Below are 26,191 nucleotides of genomic sequence, written 5' to 3' on the forward strand. Positions count from 1 at the left end.
AAATCAAAATTATAGTCCAATAAAAATACTTAATTCTTCATTTCTTCTTCATTCACACCTACTTTCTAACTTCAACTATGATTACAATGTACATAGATAACTCTGAAAATAATGCCTTCAATTTGTTTCCAAGGAAACTACAACAGATGTAAAGAGCACAATAACACTATTTAATAGAGCAAATTCTCAGCTACAAAACACTATTTTTCAACATAGTCACCACCATTAGCTGTGCATTTTCACCAACAGTGAACAACAGCCATCATGCAGCATAAGACACAACAATGGATTTTTGGAACATGGCTTGTCTTTCATGTCGATGTTGTCACTGCTGAAACATACCACCCACAGCCTTGCTGTGCTCACATTTCACTGTTTGGTCTCCATAAACATTCAAAAAGCACGATGCATGTCAGTGGGTGCCATTTTTTGCACATGGAGGAATTAAAAGTGCAAAAAAAAAAAAGGAATTAAAAAGACATACCATTGCTTTGCATGTGCTTCTTGGAGACATTCACGGTCAGGCTGGAGGGGGCTCTGAACAACCTGATCTAGCTGTAGCTGTCTCTGTTCATTGCAGGCCAGTTGGGTCCCTTCCAACTCAAACGATCCTATGATTCTATAATTATAGAAAAAGTTTTGCTCTTCCTTTATGTCACTTTTAGCATGAGTTTCTCAATACAAAGAAATAAGAAAACAAAATAGCTCAGTAAGAAAATAAATGCCTAAGTTCAGACAACTGATTTTCACTCTTCTATTAAGATTTCAGTATGATTATAAACACAGGAATTTTCAATATAATCTTATTTCATACTGTTCTGTGCAGAATAATTTCACATGCAAACTACGCAACTTTGCAGTAGGAATTTCTGATTTAACAAGAACTTCTCCAATTTAAACATATGCTTTGAAACAGATGATGGGATAAAATTCTGGTTATTTTTTAGTTCAAGATTCTTTAGGGGATCAAAAAAATTGAATGAACCTCTTTGGTCACAAAACGTAATTCATTATCAGAGGCAGCATCTAATGCATTCACTTTCAAAACTCCTCATGGCCTTCACTTAAAATAGCTTGTGTGCAAAAAATATTCATGCCATTTATTGTTGTGGTAGTCTGTGCCTTTTGCTTCATTTCCAGCTTGAGTTATTTATAGTTGTTTTCTCCTTTTTTGTTCTTGTACAAACATTGGCTTTTAGCCTAAGTGGTATTTTTTCTTCCATTTTACAACCTCCTACTGGGTATTTTGATAACTACATGCCCTTTTGATTTTGCTTAGCCTTAGATAACAAACTCTAGCTCTTTGGAGAATATAAGCCTCTGCTTTCCCTAATCAGACAGCAGAAATTCTCCATATTTGTTTTATTTTGTCACCTTGTGTTCTGCTGAAAAACTTCAGTAATTTATGACCCTATTGATACTTAAAACAGCCAAGCACATTTCCACCTTAGTTTTTTGCAAACTTCTGTCTTATAACAGAAGTTTGGTATTGGTATCAGAGCTTAGGAACAAACTGAGCATTACAGCAGAAGTACATTTTTTTAATTATTTCTCTAGGTATATCTTATCAAGTTCTGAGAGAAAGATCTTTCTCAAACAGAAGTGATATTGATTTATTTGTGTTTAAGAGCATTTCAGAGATCTCTGTTCTCATCCACACAGCTCCTCAGTTCTTGGGATCACAACATCCAGGAATAAGCTACAAAATTTAATGATGAATTACATGAATACATTCTTTTAACAACAAAACCTTCATTCATTTCTGTCCTCTAGCTAGTATTACAAGAAATTAAGAAAAGTAATTTTTTATTATTCTCTACCATAAATGTTGTGAATCTTTCCTGTATCTCTTGTATTCTGAAAAGCCTCGTTTAAGTAATACAGAACTTCTATGATGCCTTTCCATGAATTTGATCATTGCTGTTATATTTCCCTGTATCTTTTTGAATTCTGCCTGGAGTTAGGTTGAATAGTATCCAATATAGTAACATGTCTTACTCTAGTCCTTCTGAAGCAGTTGGCTAGTATGCTGTATTCATACAAGGATGGAACAGCTGAGGAGCCTGTGAACAGGCAAAGAGGTGACAAGTTCCTGATTAGTATGACTATCTCCAAATGAGAATGCCGAGAAGAATAGTGAGGTACAGAGATATGCAAGAAAAGTGCAAGTTTCCATAAAGCAAAATGCTTACAGAAGGCAATATATGAAACAACATTCAGGTGCATGAGTGCATAGAATAATGCAAACAGAATGACAGAACAGAATGACAGTAACCCGAGTCAGAGGGGACCTGACTTAGTTCCTCAAGCAAAGCAAGTTTAAAGTCAAAGTTTGGCCAGGATGGTAAAGTCTTCTTCCAAGAAAGTTCTGAATTATCTTATAGGCAGAGATCCCATGACTCTGCTTTAGTGATTATTCTTAATTGTAAAGAATTTTCTTACTTTCTTACTGCAGATTTTGCCTATTACATTTGCTGTGCGTCACTGAAGATGATCTGGCTACAGCTTCTGTGCTACAGAATTGAAGACTGCAATAGTTCCCTGTGGCCTTTGTCTTTAGGCAAAACAAAACATCCTTCTGGTCAAAAAATGTTATACACTTTTTTTTCTCGGAAGTATTTCCAGTTGTATTGTATTTGCAATATTCTGAACATGGTCTTTACAGCGCCTTTGCTTTTTGGTGTAGTTCTACACTTGGGCTCTTCAGCATATGTGCATAACAACTCTAAATTACGACTAAAAAATTCTGAGTATGGGATCTGACAGTGACATTTCAAGAGTAAATTATTATTTTTCCTTTAGTTATGCAGTTACAGAAAAACAATAATTTCTCATGAAGAAAACTACAGGCAGGGAAGTATGTTAATGAACAATATTGCGGAGATCTTCATACTTCAATAGACTGTTGAAGCTTTGTAAAACCCTAGGAGTTTTACTGCCAATTGCCAATATATAATGGAAACACCATTTTAATTTATTTCTTAGCTTAGATCATCACATACTAAACTATGTGATGTATAGTACATCGCATACTTCCATCATTATGGAAGTATGTGATGATCTTCTCAGGTCAGAGGCCATATCTTCTTAAGGTGTTATTCAGAGCATTGCAATTTTTCTTGTCACATGGAGAACGTGGGTTTAGATTGCTGCTTAAGATTTATATTCTTACTGGCCTGAATCATAGCAAACTTGCTACTATGACTTCAAGGAAAACTAACTGCAAGCAGATAAATGCAGGACAGAAATACAGAACAATGCTGGATAATTTTATTTTTTATCCATGACAGTTATTATTGACATAATCACGACCTTCTTGAAATCTTGTTCTACTTTGGCTTGTTGACTCTACCACTCCTCATCCTTTTAACAAGATAGTTATCAAGAGGTCAAGCCCAACTGATAACAGCCTTTGCATCTGAAGAGATAATAGGGTTGAAGGAGAGCAACAGCATGAACAGTGACTGACCCTGGAAGCAATAACTACTGCCTTCTCAAAATGCTGCTAGATCTTGAGCAGCAAACAAATAAAAATACAAGACATAACATAGCACTTAGCAGATCCTTTACATGACTTATGCAAGTGCTCCATATTAGGTAATAATACCTAATAGTACCTCAGTCATCACGATCTGCAAATAATTTTGCTTGTTCAAATTGCAATAACAGTTTGCAATAAGAAATTGAAATGAATACTATTCCTAAAAAAATGTTGAGATAACCATTCTAGTTCTTTAGCAAAGACTTACTGATGGGATTCATATACTCATATATTAAAGATATATTTAAAACAAAAAGCAAAACACTGAAGATGCTCATCAGTAACAAATATGCGAAGACTTCAAAACTTCTCCTTTCTCTTTTCCCTCTACAACCTCTGACCTGAAGTACAGGCAGTGTGAGAAGTGTACCAGTGCCAACGAAACAAAAGAATATAAGAGAACCTCTAAGTATTCAAGAAACAGTCTGTATTATCCCCATTTAACTGTTGGCCCCTAATAGTATTTCACTTTGAACTGAAGAAGGAACAGTGTACCAAGGAAAACAACCATATGACAGGTCTTAAACTCTGCAGTTGATGTGGCCTGTAATTGATAAGCTAGTTTGCTATGTTTTTTCATCACCTACAAAGCTCTTAAGATATCCAGATACCATACAGTAGTATTTTGTTATTGTCATTATTTTAAATAATAAAAATCTAGATGACTTTTATGAATTTCAATTGCCTTATATGTTATTTTTTTTTTTTTTATAATTTGTCTTATGTTCATAAATTGAAGGATCATCTGGCAATTTTTGTACATATGGTTTGGAAAAAAAAAAAAAGGTGGTGCAAATAGGAAAAGAACAAAATGAGGGGAAGAAGAAGGATGATCCAAAGGAAGTCAATTGAAAGAATGTTTTGTGAATTTCATCACAAGATAAACCAATGCACATAACTGGAACATCTGATAATATTCTAAGGTATCATTTTAATTCCTTACATGAAACTAAAATCTTTGTAATTTCATTTTGCTTTTACCCTTGCACAATGCATAATATGGGGGCTGCTCTGAAACAAATGCCTCCTATTTTATTATGTCGGCCCACGATGACATCAGAGGTAGATGTTGGCAGTACGGCAGTAGAGGCTGAACCACTCCACTATTATCCCATTACACTTTGTTGCTGTGAGACAGATGGCAGCAGAGAGACAGTCTGACACAATGGCATCTGACACGGAAATGTTTGTGAAGTAATGGTGTGTCAGTGAATCAACTCCATGCAGAAAAAAATGGCACCCACTGACATTCATCAGTGCTCACTGAACATCTGTGGAGACCAAACAGTGGATGCGAGTACAGTGAGTTGTATGTTTCAGCAGTGTCAACTGTGGATCACGTCACCTGGTGTAGATGGTTATGAAAGTGGCATGCAGGCTTATTTGCCACTGATGAAAATGCACAGCTAATGGTGGTAACTATGTTACAAAACATGGAAAAGATGTACCGTAGCTGAGAATTTTCTCTATCAAATAGTGTTATTATATTTGTATCTGTTGTAGTTTCTATGGAAAAAAAGAACAGGCACTACTTTCAAAGTGACCTATGTATGTTCATTTACATTTCATGCATGTCGATCATATTGAAATTATTGCAAAAAAACTTTTTGTTTGTTCTTATGGGTATGCTAGCAGATTAGTTCTGTTGCAATATCCATAAAAACAGCTGAAGGAAAGGCTCGAGGTAGGTAAATTTAAGCCTAAATATTAACACTGTATTCAGCCAAGTAAGGGGCAGGAATACAGTATGACTTATCCAGATAATCCTCATCAACAGATCATATACTTCACACAAATCCTTTCATATAAATACATCTGAAGAATCACTGTTCCGTGCAACTTCCTTTGCTGTTTCTGCTGAGAATTTGAATTTCCTGACTATTAACATCTCACAACTTTTATTGTCTTTGTTTTGTTTGCAACTATTCTTTCTACAAAACCCTGGTGCTGGTGTAGAAAACTGAAAAAAAGCCAGCATTGAAATACATTGTGTCTGAAAATCAGAAAGTAGAAAGGGTGTTAAACTTCTTTTATCAGTTATTGTCTTTGTTCTTTTTTTAACCTTAAAAAACAAAACAAAAAAATCCAAAAACCAAAACACTGTACTTTTGAACCATTTCTGAGAACAGCAGCTATTACATGGCTTTTGTACAATAACACTTAGCATTTCTTACAGATTGGCTTCCCTCACTTCTCACCCGTCTGGACACCTCTCAGGTGTGTGCAATGTAATCATGCTGCCTTTGTCATTCTTCTAACGAGAAGGCACAAGTTTTAACATTTACAGAAAACCTGCTATATCTTGCAAGAAGTCATGTGATTTCTGATATTCCTGTAGCTGACACATGCAGCACACCCAAGCAAACCTCTGTTATTCAATTAAGGGCTGAAGAAAGGTAAAAAATGACTTACTGTGAGCATAAGTTGTCGTAATTTTTTTTTCTCCTTTTTTTTTTTTTTTTTTTTTTTTGTACTGGTGAGTTAGTGCTACAGCACTGTGCTGCAGTGATGATCACGTACAACAAAATATAGCACTGGGTTAGCAATTGCCAATCAAATAGAAGTGAGAAAAATTTCAAGGTATTCTAAAAATCGAAGTATGACTCCTACTTTTGGTAAGACATCCTGTAATTGTTGCATTTTCCTCCTCCACCTACTTGCATTGTGTGTGCACAAATACACATATAATTAAAAATATCTCTCTACGTGTATTTGAAAAGACAATATGCTAGTGACTACGCATAAAGAACAAAGACACATTCTGAATAGGTGTAGGAAGTCTGAATAACTTCCTTCATTTTAATGCTTGCTTTTATTCTATCCAGCGTCCATCACACTTCATGTTCGTGACAGCTGCAACTCAGAAAAGATGCAAAGGATTTGCAACCTCATATAAAGCTTTTAAGCTGTATTGTCCTTCAAACTGTATCAAATACAACAGTTTTTCCTTACTGCCATTTCACTAGTAACTAGAATTTTTGCCACCACTACCCATTCACTCATTAGCATATGTAAATCTTTCCACATTTTCAAGGTGTAGTCTGTCACACAAAGCCCCACATACCCACACTTTTATTTTTTTGTACCCACATCTCAACAAAGTAAAATAAAATAAAAGACAGCTCATCCAGACAAGTGTGTAACTTCTGAACTTGCTGCAAAGCACATTAATGTCTGGACTTGTACATTAATGTGTGTATTTGTAGTACAAGTCACTGACAATGTAAGAATGTTTGAAAACACCAGCTGAAAACAGATTTATCTATGCATGCTTTTCATTTATTTTCTATGTTAGAAAATAAGATGCAGAAGGTGAAACCTGCTTGCATTATGCTGGAGTCTACAAACATTATAGCAACGTTTTGTTTTAAAAGCAGGATTCCTCAGACTGGAGAACCTAATAACTGTAAAGTCCAATTCTCTTTCAAGTAACCTTTGAAAGAATTAAACTGTACTGTGGAAAGTTAAATTTAGTTTTCTCAAGCTCTTAGCTCAAGGAAGTTACACGGCTGTTGTGGTTTAACCCAGCAGGTGGCTCAGCACCACACAGTGGTTCACTCATTCCAACCCCTTCCCAGTGGGTTGGAGGTGAGAACAGAAAACAAACAACAAAGTAGAACTCGGGGATTGCAATAAAACTATTTACTAAGTTATGGAAAAGGGGGGGAAAAAAAGATTATTTTTATATTAATAGCTATTATTATAGCATTCTCATCCCAGAAGAATTATGCAGAAGGTTCTGTGGTGGGTTTTCTCCCTTATTTGTATTTATTAATTTTTGAGACAAATAACTGTACATGAAAACAAAAGGTACACATCCTGTGTGCAGAGCCACTGGTTTGTGGAACTAACACTAACATCAGCCTGTAGAAAGGAAGATTTAAGTTCTGAACACTAGCTTCACTACCATTCACTGTTGTAAAGATAACGTCGTATTTATTTACAATTTTTTTTCTTTTGCTTTAAAAGTAGCATAGAAATGCACGTGAACTAGTAAGTAACCCTGTTTTGATCACAAAGAGAAAAGGTTTACTTACCTTTTTGTAAGCTAAGTTGGAGGTTTGTGGGGCAGATGCTCCCGGCTCAGCTGAAACCCTACACGAAGAGTGTTACAATTTTGTAAGTAGTGGAAGTGAGATGAAGAGTAGATGGAACGAGAGGTGTCTTCCACCATCCTTCCCATTTTCAATTTTTCTGCCTAAGCAAAGCAGGATTCCTAGACTGAACTTAGGCGAGTCTGACACAGGTCCTTAGAAATAGATTCTGCTTCAGTTCCAGACATTCCGCCAGGCAGAGATGGATCAGAGCCACAGTTGTGAAAAGTCCCAGCAACATACATTTGCCCAAACTGGGACTTCTTTTTGTGCCTTAGTGGGATACAGAGCCTGCAAGAGCTTGGGGCGGGTACTGACTTCCCAGAATTGTTTTGATTTCCATTGAGCCTCAATGAAATTTCAAGAAGAAACAAATGCCACAAGCCTGCGCGTTCATAGCTCTGTACCTTGGATTCAGGGTGGGCAGCTTTACAAGGTGTATACAGTCTGATCTTGCAAAAACCTAATCTGACCATGACATAGAAGGTGACTGAAGCAATGGACTGGAAAAGCTGTTCTTTGTGCCTTCTAGTCTTGTAATGCTCTATGGATGAGAGGAAGGCAAATGTACTCAGACGCTGTGCCAGACAACCTATACGCATAGTGCCAAAACACTTCAGCAGCTTTTAAAGTACTTAACTTCTGCAATTGACATTATTTTCTGTGAGAAAGGTGTTATTGCTAGCAGGTCAGTGCTTTGTTCTGAACTTCCATTAAGAGTGAGGTTGCCTCAGAATCCCACAGCCCCAGTTCAGTTCAGTGAACAAGAAAAGGACAAGTAATCAAACATAATTTTGTCAGCAATATACGTTCCATTTGTGAGGAATATGGTCACAACAGTCATAGCTCCAGAACAACAAAAAACATGTGCATCTTTTGCATCCCACAGGCACAAAAGAACCTTGTTTCTTCAGAGTAGGAGGATCTCTCAATCTGTCTGCTTCATGCCAGAGGGTCAGTGGGGAATGAGAATCTGCATGAGGAGTTGCTGTAGGCTGTAAAGGCATTATTTCACAGCTTAAAGCCAGGACTCACACTTCCCTAAGATTTCAGCACATAATTTTCCTTTTAATTAAATGCACTGAAATTGTGTGAGGTTTCAAAATAAGGTACAGACCAATAAGTCTCTGCAATGGCAGAAATAAAAAATTCCTATAGCATTCAGTTGATTCAGAAGCTTTTTTTTTTTTTTTTTTTTTTTTAATACTTTCCTTGCAAGTGAACCTCCATCTACTGCTGTATTTCTGCACATTTACCCCCATCCTCGCCTTTTTACTTTCAGCATTACCTAAGCAAGGTGCAAACAGCACTGCACACCGGAAAGAATTCCTCTTGCACTTGGTTCTTTTTGACGCCAATCTGTGAAATTCTACACAGGCCTGTTCATAGGAAGATATTTCCTATTCTTCATAATATCCAATAATTTCCCCTGACAGAGTCCATAAAAACAATACATTAAAAAAATAGAGCAGATATGAATTAATGTATAATTTGACTATTTTTAGCTGCTTACCTTTACTGTAACATTTTTCCTATGAGTTTAAAATGGTTCACACATCCTAAATAGGTTAAATCCAACTTGGCACACTAATAAAATACTTGTTTTTTCTACAACTTCTCTAAAACAAAAGGCATACAATACCTGCTAAGAGACCAGAAGACCTACTATGAGCATTCTCTAGTTTACATCACTCTGATGATTTCACTCATTTAAACACATGACACCTTTGAATATCAGTGAATCTAATGCTTCTTGCTACTTCCTTAAGAGCAGGTACTTGGATGGTCAAGATGAGAGCCAAGTGACAGAAACTCAAATGCCAAAACTGAGAGCGGGCTCTTTCTCCTCTTAAGTGTTCAGACCAAATTTTTGCACACTAGGTCAAACTGAAAGTATCTTTTCAAAATGGCTTTCAAATGAATTTTCCTTTGTATCAACCAGAACAATGACTACTTCATTCCTAAAGCTATGGTAAGGAGGGCAGACTTCATATGCTACTTTGTATTCCCTCAGAGCTCTACATATCAAATATTTAAGCAACAAGCATCCAAGTTATTCACCAATTAAGATAAAACAGTGATTTTCCAGGTGTTGTCAATAGACTTCTGGTGCTATGGGAAAAATTTAAAATTTGTACATGAAGAAAGGCTCCACCTAGTTATGTCTGCAGCTTTTAAATCATGGTTTTAAAAACCCACACTCTTTTCCTAGTTATTACTCTACAAGCTTGTTGTAGTAACATTACAAATGATACATAATAGTGGCAAGGTCCCTGCAAGGCCTTCAAACACTGAAGAACCCTCCCACAAAGATAAACACTACATCTTACATACAGCTGGATTACTGCCAAAAGGCAGAAAGCTGAGCAGTTACAGAAAGGTCTATGGTTAAACAGTACAGTTGCTAAGGAATAATTCTACATCATTAAAGGAGACAGAACATGAAGAACAAAGTTAGATTTAATGATTAAATTATTACTGAACCGATCTCCTCTTTTCCTTTCTCAATAGTTACACAAAGTATCAGGTTTTGGTAATAGGCAATATATATGAACAAAAATATATGCATTGCACAAAGAGAAAAGGAACACAAATTATAAAAAAAATAATGTCATGTAGGAAATAAAAGTGATGTATTAGTGGCAAAATGTAAATGGAATTATTTTAGTAGTCAAAATAAATATTTAATAAAAAGCACACATTCATGACAAATCATCAAAATGAAGAACTTAAGAGTTTGGAAGGACCTCATCCAAATTTCCTTGCATTAAACATGGCTAAATTCAGTGGTTTAAATATTATCAAATTGTTCTGAGCAATCACTCTTAAGTTAGTGTCATAAAAAAAAATCATGAGACAAAAAATTCTGTCCAATGAACAGTAAATCCATTATACTAAAAAAGAATTTCCTACACCAAGGAATCAATCCACAGTCATTGAAACACAGTTCACAAGAACCACTGCATAGCATACTGCTTACTGTACCAAAAGTGCATTTGCCAGCATTTAATGAACTGAGGGAAAAAACAAACAAAAAAACCCCTTTTTTCGTATATATGTATATACATTTAAAAAAAAACAACAAAAGCCAAACCCCAAACAACTAGGTGTTTCATAGTTGAAGAAAAAACACATTTTCTTTAAAAGTAAAAGTAGACTCTAATGATCTTAAGAGCACCATAGGAGTTATCAAGTAAAACCGTACAAAACTTTGCAGTAAGTGAAGAACAAATACAATTATTGTATCATTCCATATTTAGAACACAACTGAAAATTTTAGTGTTGCTGCTGCATTGTCCTATGGTCTAATGGACACATACCATGCCAGTGGCATTTTATTGACTTTTTGCTGAGCCCTGGAAACAAGTAACACAGAAAAATGCTTTTCTATGTAGCATAAAGGTATAGAAAGATTTAAACTGCTGATGTGCCAACGGAAATGTAGAAAATGTTAATACAAACAGATTTTTATGGCAGCAGTGTCTGGCTTATCCCATTAGTCCTCCACTCAGTTCTTTTGCTGACTCTTTTAAAATAGCATTCCTGAATATCCCTGGCTTACAAATAATTTTTGAGGCATTTTCTCAATTTTAAGATTCTGCATTTAAAATTGTTCTCAGCCCATTATCCTTCAATCCCCATCCATCCCCCTCATATTTAAAAGTTGTAGTTTTGTTGCATAAAACATTACTGCGAATTCTGCTTCTTATTAAGTGACAGACAGTCAAGATGTTCTATCTGCAAAACACTGAAATCACCTTCCAGTTGGTTTATATATTAAACAGCAATTAAAAATAGTACACCCCCATACTCTATCGTGACATAATAAAGGCTATTCACCATTTAATATACGTTCAATCTCTTCTAGTCTTTTCAAAGCAGCAACTCTCTTTTTCTCAATATCTTTGATTTCTTTTGTGGATTTTTTGGGAGTCTCTTTTTTTTCCATACTGTTTTTCTCTGCTTGTTTCTTATTTTTTGAACGTCCTTTATTGTTACCAGCTGTTGTGTGAGAGGATTTCTGCTCATTTTTCACTTCTTTTGAATTCTGAAATTTTTTTTTTTCTTCTGCAGCAGCAGGGGCAGTATCATCTGCTGGAACTGATGACTGCTCCGGAGCACTAAGTGATGCAATTTTACTTCTAACTATGTTTAGATGACGTTGAATATACTCTTCATGAGGTGCCAGTGCTAGAGTTTCCACCAAACATTTTTCTGCTTTTATTAAGTCTCGTTCTTCAAAGTAAACTACACAAAGGTTATGTTTCCCTTGCACATTGTTGGGATCCAGTTCCAAAATTTTTTCAAAACACTTTTTTGCTCCAACTATATCCTTCTTTTGGTTCATTAGGATATCTCCTTTCAAAATTAGACCTTTGGTATGATCAGGATAGTATTTCAATAAGTCTTCCAGGATGGGCAAAGCCATCAATTCTTTTGCTGTCTGAGAATAAAGCAGTGCCAAATTGAACAAAGCACTTCGAAAGTTTGGCTGTAACTTTATGGCTTTCTTCATCCATGCCTCTGCTTCTGTATCTTTTTTGTCATCCATTGCCAGCATACCCAAATTGAAATAACCATTTGCATCCTGTGGTTCTTCTTTCACATAATTTAACAGTCTTTGTTTAGCCTCAGGTCTAAGCTGAGCATTGCCTATATGACAGAAAATACATTTAAGTTTTATTCTAAACACTTGTAGGCCAGACCTGTAAATTGCTGATTTCTATATAAATTAAAATGTAACATTTGTGAAAAGGAAAGAGTTTAAAATACTACTTTTTATTTGTGTTGTGTAACAGTAAAAGTAAATGTCAGTTACCTTCTTTACAGAACAAAACTACTTACAATGGACTTGTAGCCAAAGTAAGCATCATTATCTTATTATCTGTTAAATTATACTACGATTCAGTGCAACGGATACAGAAGGTGTCTCTACAAGATTAAAAGCAGTTATTTTCATGTATGAATTAACAACTGGAATGCAGAGAAGTCAGTTCTAGCAAATCACTTTTAACAGAGGCAAACTTAGAATAAATATCATTTTCTTAAAGACATAGAATCAAAGAATCACCAAGGCTGGGAAAGATCATCCAGTCCAATTGTCCACCAACCAGGAATATTTCCCATTAAACCATGTCCCTCAGTACAACATCTAAATGCCTCTTGGACACCTCCAGGGATAGTGACTCAAACATCTCCCTGGGCAGCCCATTCCAGCATCTGATCACATATTGAAAAGAACTACAGTTGACAGAGATCACGTACAGTGATGTTAGATTCAGCCACAAAATATATTCTATTTCACATTAAACACTTTAAAAAAATTAAAAATAACCTTCTGTCAGCCAAAAGCAGCAGTTCTGGCTTGTAGTCTGTGCTGGTTTTGTGAATACTTCAGTGAACATATTCTTTAAGGAATTACAGGCACAGGCTTACTGAAGGATGGAGGAATAGGAAGCTGATTTTAACTATCTTCTTCCACCTCCTCAAACAGTTCTGTACCTTCCAGTAGGGGTTAATGCAAAGCTAGATGTCAAATACTTCTGCTCACTTGAAGCCTATGTGCTACTTCAGACAAGAAACAAAGTGTTTCTTGTACTGCCTAACTTACTATGTGAAAAGAGATGAGAAATAATCCATTTGGATCAGCTCCAATCAATTCTACAATCTCATTTGGATGATAAATTACCCCTAAGAAAAAGGGAAACAAACCTTACTCATCACTTGCTAATTACTTTCAACAGCCTTTTTTATGGCAACAGCCACACATTTACTCATTAAGCTAGCAGCTGTACATATGAAAAACAAAACTAATGAAAATCCAACTTGATAATTAGAAATATTGCAGAGGAAACTACGAAAACATTTTGCAGTGTTAGATTTAAAATCCAAAGAAATCAGATTTTTTTAGTCAGTGCGGAATGGATAAAACCAAAACAAATTCAGAACATTAGTATTATACATCTCACTTTTTTTTTTTTTTTTTTTAAGATTATAGAGCAAAAATTCTGAAGAAGAGTTTTGCATAACACTATTCTTAACAAGATGTTAAAGTGTAAAATAGCTTTCAAGGTATTAATCAATTAGAATATATGTATACTTGGCATATTCCACATGCTACCAATAAATTACAAAGATTACTATTACTATAATACTACAAATACTACTCTTTTTCAAAAACACATCAATTCATTAAAATCCTATAAATGCAAAGATACAATAATTGCTTACAGAGACAACTAACTTACCAGATTCCTGCATTAGCAGGGCTGAGTTGAACAACGCCAGCTTATGCATTGGGTTGAGTTCTAGCGCTTGGTTAAAATTCTTCAGGGCTTCTGTTGGATCTTTCAGTTCAATGTAAACAATTGCCAAGTTGTACCACAAGTCTGCATTGGTTCTGTCTAGTTCTAGAGCCCTAAGGTAAGCTTCCTTAGCTTTCAGAGGCTTGTTCATTTTTAAAAGTAATTCTCCCCTGTTAAAGAATCAAATTTAACCTTCAGCAAGTTTAACTGATAGAAGTACAAAACAATTGACAGTGTTTATTTAGAAGCTTGTTTTCCTAAAGCTCTCAGAATTTTGCATACAGAAGATGTGTGACGAGGACAAAAAAGCCTACAAAAAAAAAAAAAAAAAAGCCCATACAGAAGTCATCAAGGACTCCTGATTACAGGCCCTGGAACAGCTACTGTCAAGGCATCTTAGAGAATCATAAAATCATTTGAGCTGGAAGTGAGCCTTAAGCGTCACCTTGTTCAAGTCCCCCGCAATGAACAGGGACAGCTACAGCTAGATCAGGCAACTCAGAGCCCCCTTCAGTCTGACCTTAAACGTCCCCAGCAATGGGACATCCACCATCTCTCCGGATATCTGGTTCCAGAGCTTCACTTTCTTCAATAAAAACAAACAAACAAACAACTTTTTCCTTATATCCAATCTAAATCTTCTCTTTGAGTTTGGAAACATTTTCAATTTAAATGAACAAAATACTGTTTCTAGCACTGTAAATAAAACAGAAGTATATTCAAGAATATCAAGAATACATATCTCTAAAATTAATAAAGATACCTGCTGATGTAAGCCTGCTTGAAATCTGGCCTCATACTAATTGCTTGTCGATACAATTGATCTGCTTCTTCGAGGCGAGATTCATTTGCTCGAATTAAGTTTGCAAGATTGATATAAACATTCAGGTGGTTAGGAGCAACTCTTGCTGCGTATTTTTTACCTGGAATAATCTGTCAAAAAGAATATATTTCCAAATGCCAATGAATGAAAACACGAAAAACAACCAGTAGAGATCTAACACTTCAGTCTGCCTCATTTGTTATAGGGTACCAGTGGAGATCATTTGTCAGACTGTTCAGTCCAGAAGAAAATCATACAAACATCACACTATGTCTCCTTAATTCTATAAGCACATACAATATCACCTTAAATTTGATACAGACATTATCAGTTAATTGATCTCTGCTACTCTGTGATGTGGCTCATGCAAATGGCCATTAACAGCCAATCGGACCTTGTAAAAGGTTCTCGCTCATACAAAGATTATTTCTTAAAGACTAAGCTGGTATTCTATGAGAACACTTTTTCTGGGGGGGAGAAAGAAAGGAAGGAATACTGGCCATTGTACAGCAGATGAAAAACTTTCAGGAGATATGAAAATGCTATGGCACTTTAAATGATGTACTGTTTACTACAGTCTTCAGACAGCAAACATTTTAATGCCATATTCTCTGCTCAAGGGATCGATGATTTTCCTGTAAGTCTAATTTTGACCTTAACTATTTTTGCCTTTATTTATGATCCAAAATATTCCTCCCCTTCTCTCCTGAATAGCTAAAATGCATAACAGTTGCTAGATACAAATACAACCTGACATATGGTAAAGGTAACAGAGCACATGTTTATAAAAGCAAGTTGAAGCAAAGATGTTCTTTTCTGTTGCTGCTGCTTCAACTGCCTTGTCTCATCTCTAACACTGCATTTAAGCCTTCCCCTATGAGTTTGAACACTAAACATTATCAAAGTATTGGCTGGATGTGAAAATCAAAACAACTGTGATTAGAAACTGTAAGTTTGTATTTCTAACTTGCTTTTTTTTTTTTTCCTCAATTTAAGAAAAAATAAATCCAGAACAGTATAAAAACTTTTTTTTTTTTTTTAAAACAAAGAAGGTCTAAGTTAGTATTTTTAAACAGCACACGATATGACCTTATTTAAGAGATTTAAGCTTTAATAGTAAGGTTTAAAACAACAAATATCTTCAACAATAAATAAGAAAATTGAATATAGGTATGATAAAGTTGCCTCCTCCCCCATGCTGATTATTTACTAATTACCTGTGGCATCAATGATTTAGCAATCATGTATGATTTCTCAGCTTCTTTAGTTTTGTTTAAGTTTTTGTAAGTTCTTCCAACATTCATGTGAGCACCAATGTCATCTTGAAGAAAAGAGCGAAACTTCTAATTTTTCATGCACTCAGTAACGTGAAAAAATATCTATGCTGTGAGAGTAGTATTAATAACAGGTACTGCATAAAGATCAGCAAAAAAAAAAAAAAAAAAAAAAAAAGCACTTCTAATTTATTTTTTAACTTCATTATGAAGTTAATAATTTAACCATAAACCAAAAACGTATTATACTTGGCCAAAAATTAGAGGTCATGCTTTGATGTAGTTCGTCTTTAATTTCCCACTGTAGTAAAAGCACATTAAAGTTATTTATAAGGTTTTCAGAAGGAAAGGTTGTCCAGTACTACCCAGAACTTCTTTAGCAACAGTGTGAAAAAAGAGTAGATGTGCACTTTGATATATCATAGATTGCCTATCCTTAGCATTAAATGAGGAAATTAAATAATAGCTAAATATGCTTCAAAAGGAATTATAGGTTTGATGACATTCTGTTTGGATGAACTTCACTAATAGCTTTACATGAAAAGTCTTCATTTTTGTACAGATGGAAACTTCTATTGAATTTTTTTTTGGGGGGGAACAAGGGGGGGAAATTCGTTATCTCTTAAGAGTAACTTTTATTGTACTGAGAAACTATGCATCAAGTAAGGGAAACAGTTTGCTGTTCAACTGGTGCAAAACATAACATTTTAAGGAAGCAGAGTTTAATGTAACATTAGGAGAAGCGAAAAGCCATTCAGTGGCACTTAATCAAAGCTTTTACCTGGCTGTACTTGAGTGGCTTGTACGAAGAACTGCAAAGCTCTTTCAAAATTCTTTTCATTTTCTAATGCATGCCCCACATTGTTCCATAGCTTTGCATTGTTCTTATTTACCTAAAAACAAAAAAATATATATAAATTTATAATGTATTGAGTCTCAGTTACACAACACTTGATTTTCTTCTATCTACACAGAATCATAGAATCAGAAAGGTTGGATCATCTAAGATCATCTAGTCCAACATCTCAAGGTTGGAAAAAACACACAACAAATAACAAATCAAGTTGTTACATGTAAAGAATAACACTGCGTACAGAGCAATTGCATTTAACTTGTTGCTTAACATACATTTACCTTAGTTATTAGTGCCTAAAAATCTGCAGAATTTTAAAATACATTATAGTTGTCATGGAAAAATGAATAGATGGTTGTTCAAATTGTCCTATCATGCCATATGAACATTAGGAAAAAATAAAAACTATTTTATGGAAAAATTTTGTAGATTATGTATTCAAGCATATTGTGCTAGCATAAAGAAAATATATTCAACTTTTATAACACATTAAGAAAAAAAATCTTCTGTTTCTTGCACATGAATCACGCTGCTTTTAAAGCATTCCCAAAAGCAACTAATTGATTTAGATACTGTCACCACAAAAATCAAAGTGGCAGAACAAGCATAATTTCTCTTCATTCTTATCATGCACTGTCAGTTTTCGTGAACATCAACATAAAATTTCATTTATCCTTTTCAGTTAAGATACGATACCTTTAAAGCTGACATAAACAATGTGTACTCTGATTCCCAATCCCAGTTTCTGTGCAGTGTTTTCAAGGCATGTGTGAACAGTACCACAGCCAAACAAACCCAAGAAATTTTTCTTAGCATGCTATTAAATAGAAAAAAGGCAACAAAACAAAGAATTATTAAAAGCACGCAAACAATTCTAATTTGTATTAAATGAAGCATCTTCTGTGCTAGAAGCCAAATAAACTGAGGAATGAAAAAAAATATAAAATATTATCCCATTCTTTTATTTAATAATCCATACAAGTTCTTTACTAAACATATTACTAATGTTTTCCACACTATAAAACACTTCTTATTAGAGAGGTCTCCTGTAGAGACTGTTCAACATTCCATAAGCAAATAAAACTCAAACAAAAAGGAGAAAGATTTAGTATTTTAACAACTTATTTTTTATTATGAAAACTGCAAATCAGAATCATAGTTAATGTCATAGAGTCAATGTTGGAAAAGACCAGTCCATGCAGTCCAACTGTCCACCTACCACCAGTATTTCCCTACTAAACCATGTCCCTTAATACAACATCTAAACATTTATTGAATTACTAGGAGAAATCCCACTCTGACCAGACTATCAACAACTATCATCTAGATCTATTTTTTGTTGTTTATTTTCTGAAATTTAAACATCATTTGGTTTAACATGAACTAAATTTTAACAGACAGATCAGATGGATCTAATTGTGAAAACATATACTAGATATCTACCTAGCCTTCCTCCAATTAAGAACATCACTTTATTAACAATCATTAAAAACCTCACTCTCAAGCAAACATTACTGTTATTCAGCCTTTCCAACTATTTCTCGGTCTTTGTAAAAGTTGTTCACAGACCTATGTACTTCACAGAGGCTTGATAAAAAACACAAGACTTCCCCTCACATACAAAAAGCCATACATTTGATCAGGAAAGTGCTTGGTTGTACTGCTGTTTTGTTTTTTAAATGAATTAATATGCAGAACAGCAGAATTATGAGAGGTATTTCAACATTTAAGCAAAGCAATTAGCAAGAACTGATGCATGCACTACTCCATATCTTCACCAGGCTCATAAGAAAGCTATTTTCCCCAATCTTGTTTCTGAAGTAAGGAGACTCTTCCACATCGGAAGACTTTTTAGAGCACCGACTGCCTGTATTTTTGCAGTAAGCCACACTGCTGCCTAGTTTTCCTCCCTGTCTGTCCTCTCCTGGATCCTTGTTTTCTGTCACATCACTTTATTTTTTTCGCATCATACTGGGATTGTGATAATACTTTCTCCTCACTCCCACGGGGTATCACGGATTTTTCCTTATCCAGCTGTCAGCTTTGGCAGTGCCAATTAACACAAGTCATCCTGCAAGGTCTCACATCTAAAGACAGCAGACAACGTAGACTGCTGCCTTCCAGTTCTCCAAGCAAGCACTGGGGTAACAAGGTTAAAGCATTCATGTCAGGAAGAAGCATTCACAGATCAATGTAGAAGACAGCAGAAAACTGGAGATACATTCAAAATACACTTTTGAGCAGAATTTCCAAGTGGGAAATTCTTATCTAAAACATTCTTTAGTCAAACAAATACTGAACAGCTCTGATATTCATTCTTAGAACTTGAACTCTGAATGTTTTATCAGTAAATAAGATATTTTCATGCGCTACAGACTGATATACACATGCAGTACCTAAACTTTAGTCAGTAAACACCTTTAATTGAGGTATAAATTGAATTTAGTCTAGAATGCTTTTGCTTAATCCTTAAAAATGATTTCAGAAAGAGTATCATGTTTCTTCACATAAAAGAGATGAGATAACTAGGCAATCCATTTCACAGCAATGTGTAGCTTGCGTTCTAAAATGTTTGGTGCCAGAAGTATTTAAAATATGCATTTTCTTTCAAATTAACCTTCTAAAGCCCTCAGAAAAGTAACAACAATGCCTTGTGCTGGAGAGGAATCTCAGCATTTAGTATCAAGCCTATTCTTTTTAAAAGGCAAAGGATCAGTGCACTAAGGTGCACTTTCTAAGATCCTTAAACTCATCCTGTACTTCTATTAATTTGGTTTATCTACTAAAATAAAAATACAAAAAAATATCATTTTCTGAAAACTTTTCTTAAAATCTGTCTCACTCTCCAAATCCAACCTCTAACAAATTTTAAACTTACTACTTCCAAATCATTACAAAAATCACTATTTGGCAAAATGGTCTGACCAACCATGTCAAGCTTCTATCCACTAAACTAAAAACATACTAAAAAAAAAAAAAAAAAAGATTAAAGGCCATGATGTCATGATAATGTCTGCTTAATCAAGTCATGAAAATTTCACAGTAGGCCGCATACTTCTATCAGAAGTTCTGATCTTCAGCAAAGATTTTAAGATTTTGACCTAAAAATCTAAAAACTAAGTTGAATAACTGAATTAAATACATTATCCTTTCATCTTACAAGCTGTACATCACTTTTACTTCACAAATAAGAATGTAGCACCGACTGAAAAGATCACGAAGTTACCAGTTACGATACCATGGAATTCAAATAGAACAGCAAAAAGTAACTTCTAGTGTACCTTCTTTGTAGCACTAAGCTCAACAACAGTTAAATACTTAATTTTAAGTACTTAACTGGATGAGTAACTTAAGATGTCAAGCTTCTGAGTGCACATCCAACATGCACATGGACAAATTTAATCAAAGGTACCTGCTGATGTAGAAGCGTTTTTCCTAATAAACTGTCTAGCAAATGGCTATCCCTTAAAGCAGCACTAAACTCTTCTACAGGGAAAACAGCTAATCTACTGTTCTGAAAGCAATGTTGATGATGATGCATGTGTGCTTATAAATGAAAATATCCACTGGTCTCCTAAGTTCCTTGTTGTCATCTGTTCACACGACAGCCAAGCTGTCACTACTCCACATTCAATAATAAAAACTGGACACAGTACAAGAGTTGTAATGTAATAACACCACTAAAAGATCTACAGGGAGAGCTAGCAGTCATAAATAGGCTTATCCTTTATTAAACAAAGAGAGATGAGTTAAACAAGTTATGGATATACCTACCATACCTTTTATTTGATAATTTCTTCCATCCATGTGCTACTAAAATGCAGAATCCCATGCTAGGAACATACAACACTCGTTCTGCTACTACAAATCCAACAGGAAAAAACAGATTTGATGCAGGAATGAATGGCAGCACTATTAAGCAGAGTGCCTAGAAAGGAAATACAAATGAATTAGTAAGCAAGACTGGGTTGTGACAGACTGTATTGATAACCAGATCTGTTTTACATTGAGACCATTCTGAAAATGGAAACTTAGAACTTGCAAATGACACTCCTTATTTAACAATCAACAAATATATTTGGTTTTCCATACTGCAGAAAAGAGCAGCTGTATGACAAAACACTAACATGAAATGATCAAGCACAAAACAGGATTTTAATAAGTTACACATACAAAAACATGGCAGTCCTACAATCTTGGACATTATCTTCCATAACAATAAAAATTTTATACCAACTTACAGTGTAAAAAAGCACTTATTTTTACAATGAAATCAATTTTTAGTTTCTCTTAAAAATATGAATAATAAAAACCAGAATCAACCACTGAATTAACATCTATGTTAAGACACCACACTACAGGCACGCAAAAATATCTAAAATGATAATGAACTCATCAACTTCCTTAACTGTAGCTCTTAGATTGAGTACAGATAGAAAACCATCTGTTTCAAAGGATACAACCTTTTGCTTTAAGTTCTGAGTGACTAAGAGCTTTACAATCTCTGATATCATCAGAAGGTTTAAGTAGTTATTTCTAAATACATGGCATCATCCAAATTACAAATAACAAAACCAAAAAATCCAACCCCCTGCATAAACTGAGTACTATTTTAATAAAATCTTGAATTTTCTAGAAATTTGTAATTTGCAAACTTGTACAAAAGAAAATCAACAGAAAGTATCTTCCAAGCATACTTGGAAGCAAAAAAAAGTGCTGCTGTTTTGCAGACTTTTTAAATACAAGCCATTCACAATGCAGTACACTGCACAATCTATAAGACTCATACATTTTTTTAAACAAATTAACTCATTTTAAAACACTGATTTGAAGAAGTCATCTCTGCAGATTTTAAGAAGGTAGTTTTTCCGTTATTGCTATTTTTTAATTATTATTATTTTTTTAAAATACAGTAAGGACATTGATCTCAAAGCCCCAAGGTTAACAAGTATACAGCAGAACAGTGAAATCCACTGTTTTCCAGTGGGAAGGATTCTGCAGCTCACACAGCAAGTGCCTGGTAGCACTGAGTGCTTACAAGACACGTAATAAAAAGAATCATCCCTAAGTAACAAGGTTTTCGCATGGTCTGTTCTTTTTAAATTTTTCTGATGGCAACATGTTACACAATGTTTTACTGAAATTCTCTTTCAGTCCCTTTGTCTCTCCTTAGTATACTGTCCTTCAAATACAATTTCGTAAGTGACAGGCTCAATGCTCCAGTAGATAAAAATGTCTTCTTTTCATTCACTCTCTTTATCAGTCTTTCAGCAGGTGCAGAGGTTCAGTTGAAAAAAAAAAAAAGTCCCAGTGAAGGCAACTGAAAAACCTAGAAGAGAAAGAAACATTTAGAGTGTGCAGAAAGCACAAAGCACATGACAAACTCTGAAATATGACCATAAACTATGATGAATAAGTGAACCGCCAGATTACTGTTCCCAAGGAAATATTTCAAAGACTTAAAATGTAAGCACAGAATCAAGTATCAAAGAATTTAGAAGTACTGATGTCTTGGCTGTTACGTCACTTAAAAGTTCTAAAGACTTTCTCTGAGAAGCCTGAAGATACTCTCTCTGCTCTTGACATTTGCACAGTAAAAAGCCAAGAAGTTTTTTGATTGAGTACAGATCTAAACATAAGAGAGACATGAAGAAGGATAATAATAAAGCATCTTTATTGGGAACACTAAGCATTCATCAAGAGATGAGCTTTATTAAAATTTTGGTAGCTAACAAAGGCAAGTGTATACCCAAAATACTTCACATCAAAAATAAAAGCCATCACAGCTTGATTCTGGAACCTAGTGAGAAGACACCAAAGTAATTCCAGATCTGTGCTATTTTTAGTACTAAATATTTTCAATATTTATACTGCAACTTATTTTAAAAGGTCACTCACTCTGACAGTAAGTTATCTGACTGTTCACAGGGACTGAGCAAACAGCGAGTATAAAATACTTCAGTTGCTTAAGAGAATTTTGTTTCTATTCACGTCCTTCATTAATGTCAAAATAATCAATTATTTCAAGCAGCATAATGTCATTAACATGCCAAAGCATGAGTTCTGATTTGCTATACACAATTCCATTTTTTTTTTGTTAGTTTAATGTTATCAGTTGAAAAAGTAAATTAGCTACTTCAAAAAAACAATTTATCTGTTTAGAACTGTTGCAGTTCTGTTATTTTGAAAAGGCAATTTTAGGACTTATTGCAAAAATAAAAACATGACAAAGTAAAATAGAATGCCATCAACTTACCAAAGTTATTCTTCATGGACATAACTGGTTTTAAATAGATTATGGCTGAAAATGGATCCTTCAACTTCCACATTTCTTCTTAGTTCATCCTGTGAGAATACTTGTGAGGAACTGTGGGATGTCCACTGTCACTTGCAGAAGTAGGAGGAGGAATCCATTCTTCTGTCTCTTGTCTTCTTGTCTCACAAGAAGTACAACACCCACATCCATACCCAGCAAATACGGAAAGACATACTAAGACATGCTTGAAGTCTCCCTTCTGCCTTGTATTTTGGATCTCTCTCATATTTTGGTTCTGTCTCCTCTGCATTTTATTTGCAGTGTATGGGAACTGCTGAATCACAGCCCGAACCTCTGACTGACTACCTGAGGTGAGCAATGAGTCAGCCCTAGGAGCACAGGTTAAGGAAATTCACCTGTGCTACGGAAAGTGCTGGAGCCTGGCTCCACCTCTCCTAGACCCCATCTGAAAACTGACTACCACTGGGGAAGGATCTCTTTTGGAAATTGCTCCTGTTGGAGTCTTCTCAGCAAGCCAAGGATCAGGATAAGCTTTCCATCCATTCTTCTTTAGCATGGTAACCTGTTTAGCTTAACTTTCTTGTACATTTCTAAATTATAATATCTATACATTCATTGATTATACGCAAAGTAAAAATAAACATGTCTATTTTTCCAGGAGGCTTGAAGTTGTACTGTTTTCAATCTCACAAAAGAAAGTCACTTGCGAATCTACCGTAGGCTTCAGTATCAGACCTGAGGGTTACAGAGGGCTAATGGAAGAGCCAAAATGTGCTAGAGACTGGTAAAGTTCTTTACAAAGCCCTTTATAACTCCATTGGAGTCAGACTCAGTAAGAGTTCAAAATAAACAGTATGAACAGTCACACTTTCAATTGTGATGTGTTGAAAGCACCTTTATGTTAGGAGCAATCCATGCAGACAACACACAGAACTTACACCTGTCAGGGCAATAATTTATTTTGGCTAGCAGTCAAAGTCAAGCTTGTATTGGAAGTACTAAGAACTGAGTGTGGAAAAATGCTTTCTAAAAACAAACAAAAGACTGAAAAACAAACCTTAAGAAAAGCAAAACAAACAAACAAAGAAACACAAAAAAAACAAAAAAAAAACCCAACCTGTATTCCAACATAGCTATCTGGAAAACTGCTATAAACTGTGAAAGATTCAATTTCTTCATTTTAAAGATGGTATTACAACTCTCTAATACGTAAAACAGACAAGCCACAGTGAAGAAACCTTGTAACAGAATATCCTGTATACATCAGGACATTAATGGTTAATTGTAAGACAACATGGCTTCCACCTTACAGTGTTGTTCAAAGTTATAAAAAATAATTTTTAATATTTTATATCTCAATTCCTAAGAAATTAGCTTTAAGGCACTTAGATATTCCAGAGAAAATAAACATCACACAGAAGATTATATACACAACACACATATATATATGAACTTTTGTTAAATAGTGATTATACTATCTTAAGCCTCACTGTATTTCACAGGCTTTACTTAACGATCTCAGAAGACCTTATTATTACATTAGAACTGTGTTAGGTCATGACATGAATTGAAGTCTGAAGTCTGCTGATTAGCAGAGAAATTCTTACTGTTTAATTGTGCATAAATATTCCCACCCATTTGAAACTTCTGTTGGCTAGTTACATATTAAAAAAAAAGCACATTTCTACTAAGGCAAGCTTAGATTATGTGTGCAGATCTGTTGCAAGCATAATTGCATCACTGACTTACAACATAAATAAAGAACATGCTATCAGCTAATCATTCATCTTATGAGATTCTGCAGTAGCAGCAACCAAAACCTTTACTTCTTAGATGAAAAATACTTTTCATTTGCTCCATTTCCTCCAAAATACTCTTTCCTGAAAATCCATTTCAATTCCAAGATCATATAATAGCAAAAAAAAAAAAAGGAAGTGATTTTTTAGGTTGACAAATCTAGTTTTCATTTAGAAAACAGAAAAGACTAAAGAGGAGTGCTTTTATTAATGCTGAAAACTCCAGTTTTCTAGCCAACTTCTGAATATTTCAAAACAGCCATAATACAGTTGGCAAATAAAAAATAGCCATATTTATTCTTGTTTATTTTACCCCATCTCATCCCTGACACATACTTAATTACAATTCAAAGGGTTAACTGCTATAACAATTTTTCTCTTCTCTTACATGTTCACTCTAGTCCAGAAGAAGATACATAATAGTGTCACCAAAGATTAGGTAGGTGATGAAACATCCTAAGCCAGTTACATTCAGGGAGAAGAAGGATAAAAAAAATACAAATGCATCAATCATACCATAAGTACAGTCTTGGAGGAATCCCCAGGATATCGGAGACTGAAGACAGTCAAAGATCCCAGAAAGCAAAAGAATGTAAGGGTGGCAACATTTCTGATGTCTAACAAAGACTCCACAAGTGGGATAGTTCCCATTGTCCAGTCACAGCATAATTCTGAGGGGTTGAGAAGAAGCCAAGCATTTACAGGGAGGAGGTAGTTGAAAGTCAGCTGCCTTGCTGGAGATGGACTTACAGCAGCTGGGTTATCAAACCTAAAGAAAAATAAAGGAGAAAAATGAGCTTTTAATGAAAGCAAATAATGATCTTCATTGATTTTAAGACCAGAAGCAAGCAACTCTAGATCACAGCTAGAACGGCCAATTACAGCTTCATACTTAGGTCACTATGAAAGTAATGTCTCCTATTTATTTCTGTGGAAACTACAACAGGTACAAATAGCACAATAACACTGTTTGACAGAGACAATTCTCAGCCACAGAACACAGTTTTTCAAAATCATTGCTACCATCAGATTTGCATGGATGAGCTGATCAAGACACTCTTCATTTTGTGGTGTGACAGTTGCGCACTGACATCTGGAAGTGGCTTGTCTTTCACACTGTTGTCACCACTGCTTCACTGTGCTCACATCTACTGTCTATCTCCATAAAAATTCAGCAAGTGCCAATGGGTACCATTTTTTCTGCATGGAGGAATTCAATGACACCTTT

General features: G+C 34.9%; 1 protein-coding gene across 5 annotated transcripts in view; it reads right to left on the bottom strand.

Moving 5' to 3' along the window:
* Positions 1-10,077: 10,077 nt before the first annotated feature.
* TMTC3 (transmembrane O-mannosyltransferase targeting cadherins 3) overlaps positions 10,078-26,191 on the bottom strand; it is a 37,067-nt gene continuing 20,953 nt past the window's right edge. For 4 of the 5 annotated variants that reach the window (XM_052668535.1, XM_052668536.1, XM_052668537.1 and 1 more), the window contains 8 exons: positions 25,480-25,732; positions 20,670-20,818; positions 17,587-17,710; positions 16,819-16,930; positions 15,981-16,084; positions 14,704-14,873; positions 13,884-14,110; positions 10,078-12,288 (listed from right to left, as the gene is read on the bottom strand). In XM_052668535.1, the coding sequence (XP_052524495.1) occupies positions 11,468-12,288; positions 13,884-14,110; positions 14,704-14,873; positions 15,981-16,084; positions 16,819-16,930; positions 17,587-17,710; positions 20,670-20,818; positions 25,480-25,732 (1,960 nt within the window). In that variant the 3' untranslated portion in view covers positions 10,078-11,467. The remainder of the gene's footprint in view (positions 12,289-13,883; positions 14,111-14,703; positions 14,874-15,980; positions 16,085-16,818; positions 16,931-17,586; positions 17,711-20,669; positions 20,819-25,479; positions 25,733-26,191) is intronic. The other variant, XM_052668540.1, reaches the window with a different exon arrangement.

Source organism: Tympanuchus pallidicinctus, unplaced genomic scaffold (assembly GCF_026119805.1).
Source record: "Tympanuchus pallidicinctus isolate F22 unplaced genomic scaffold, pur_lepc_1.0 scaffold8, whole genome shotgun sequence".
NCBI classification, from domain to species: Eukaryota; Metazoa; Chordata; class Aves; order Galliformes; family Phasianidae; genus Tympanuchus; species Tympanuchus pallidicinctus.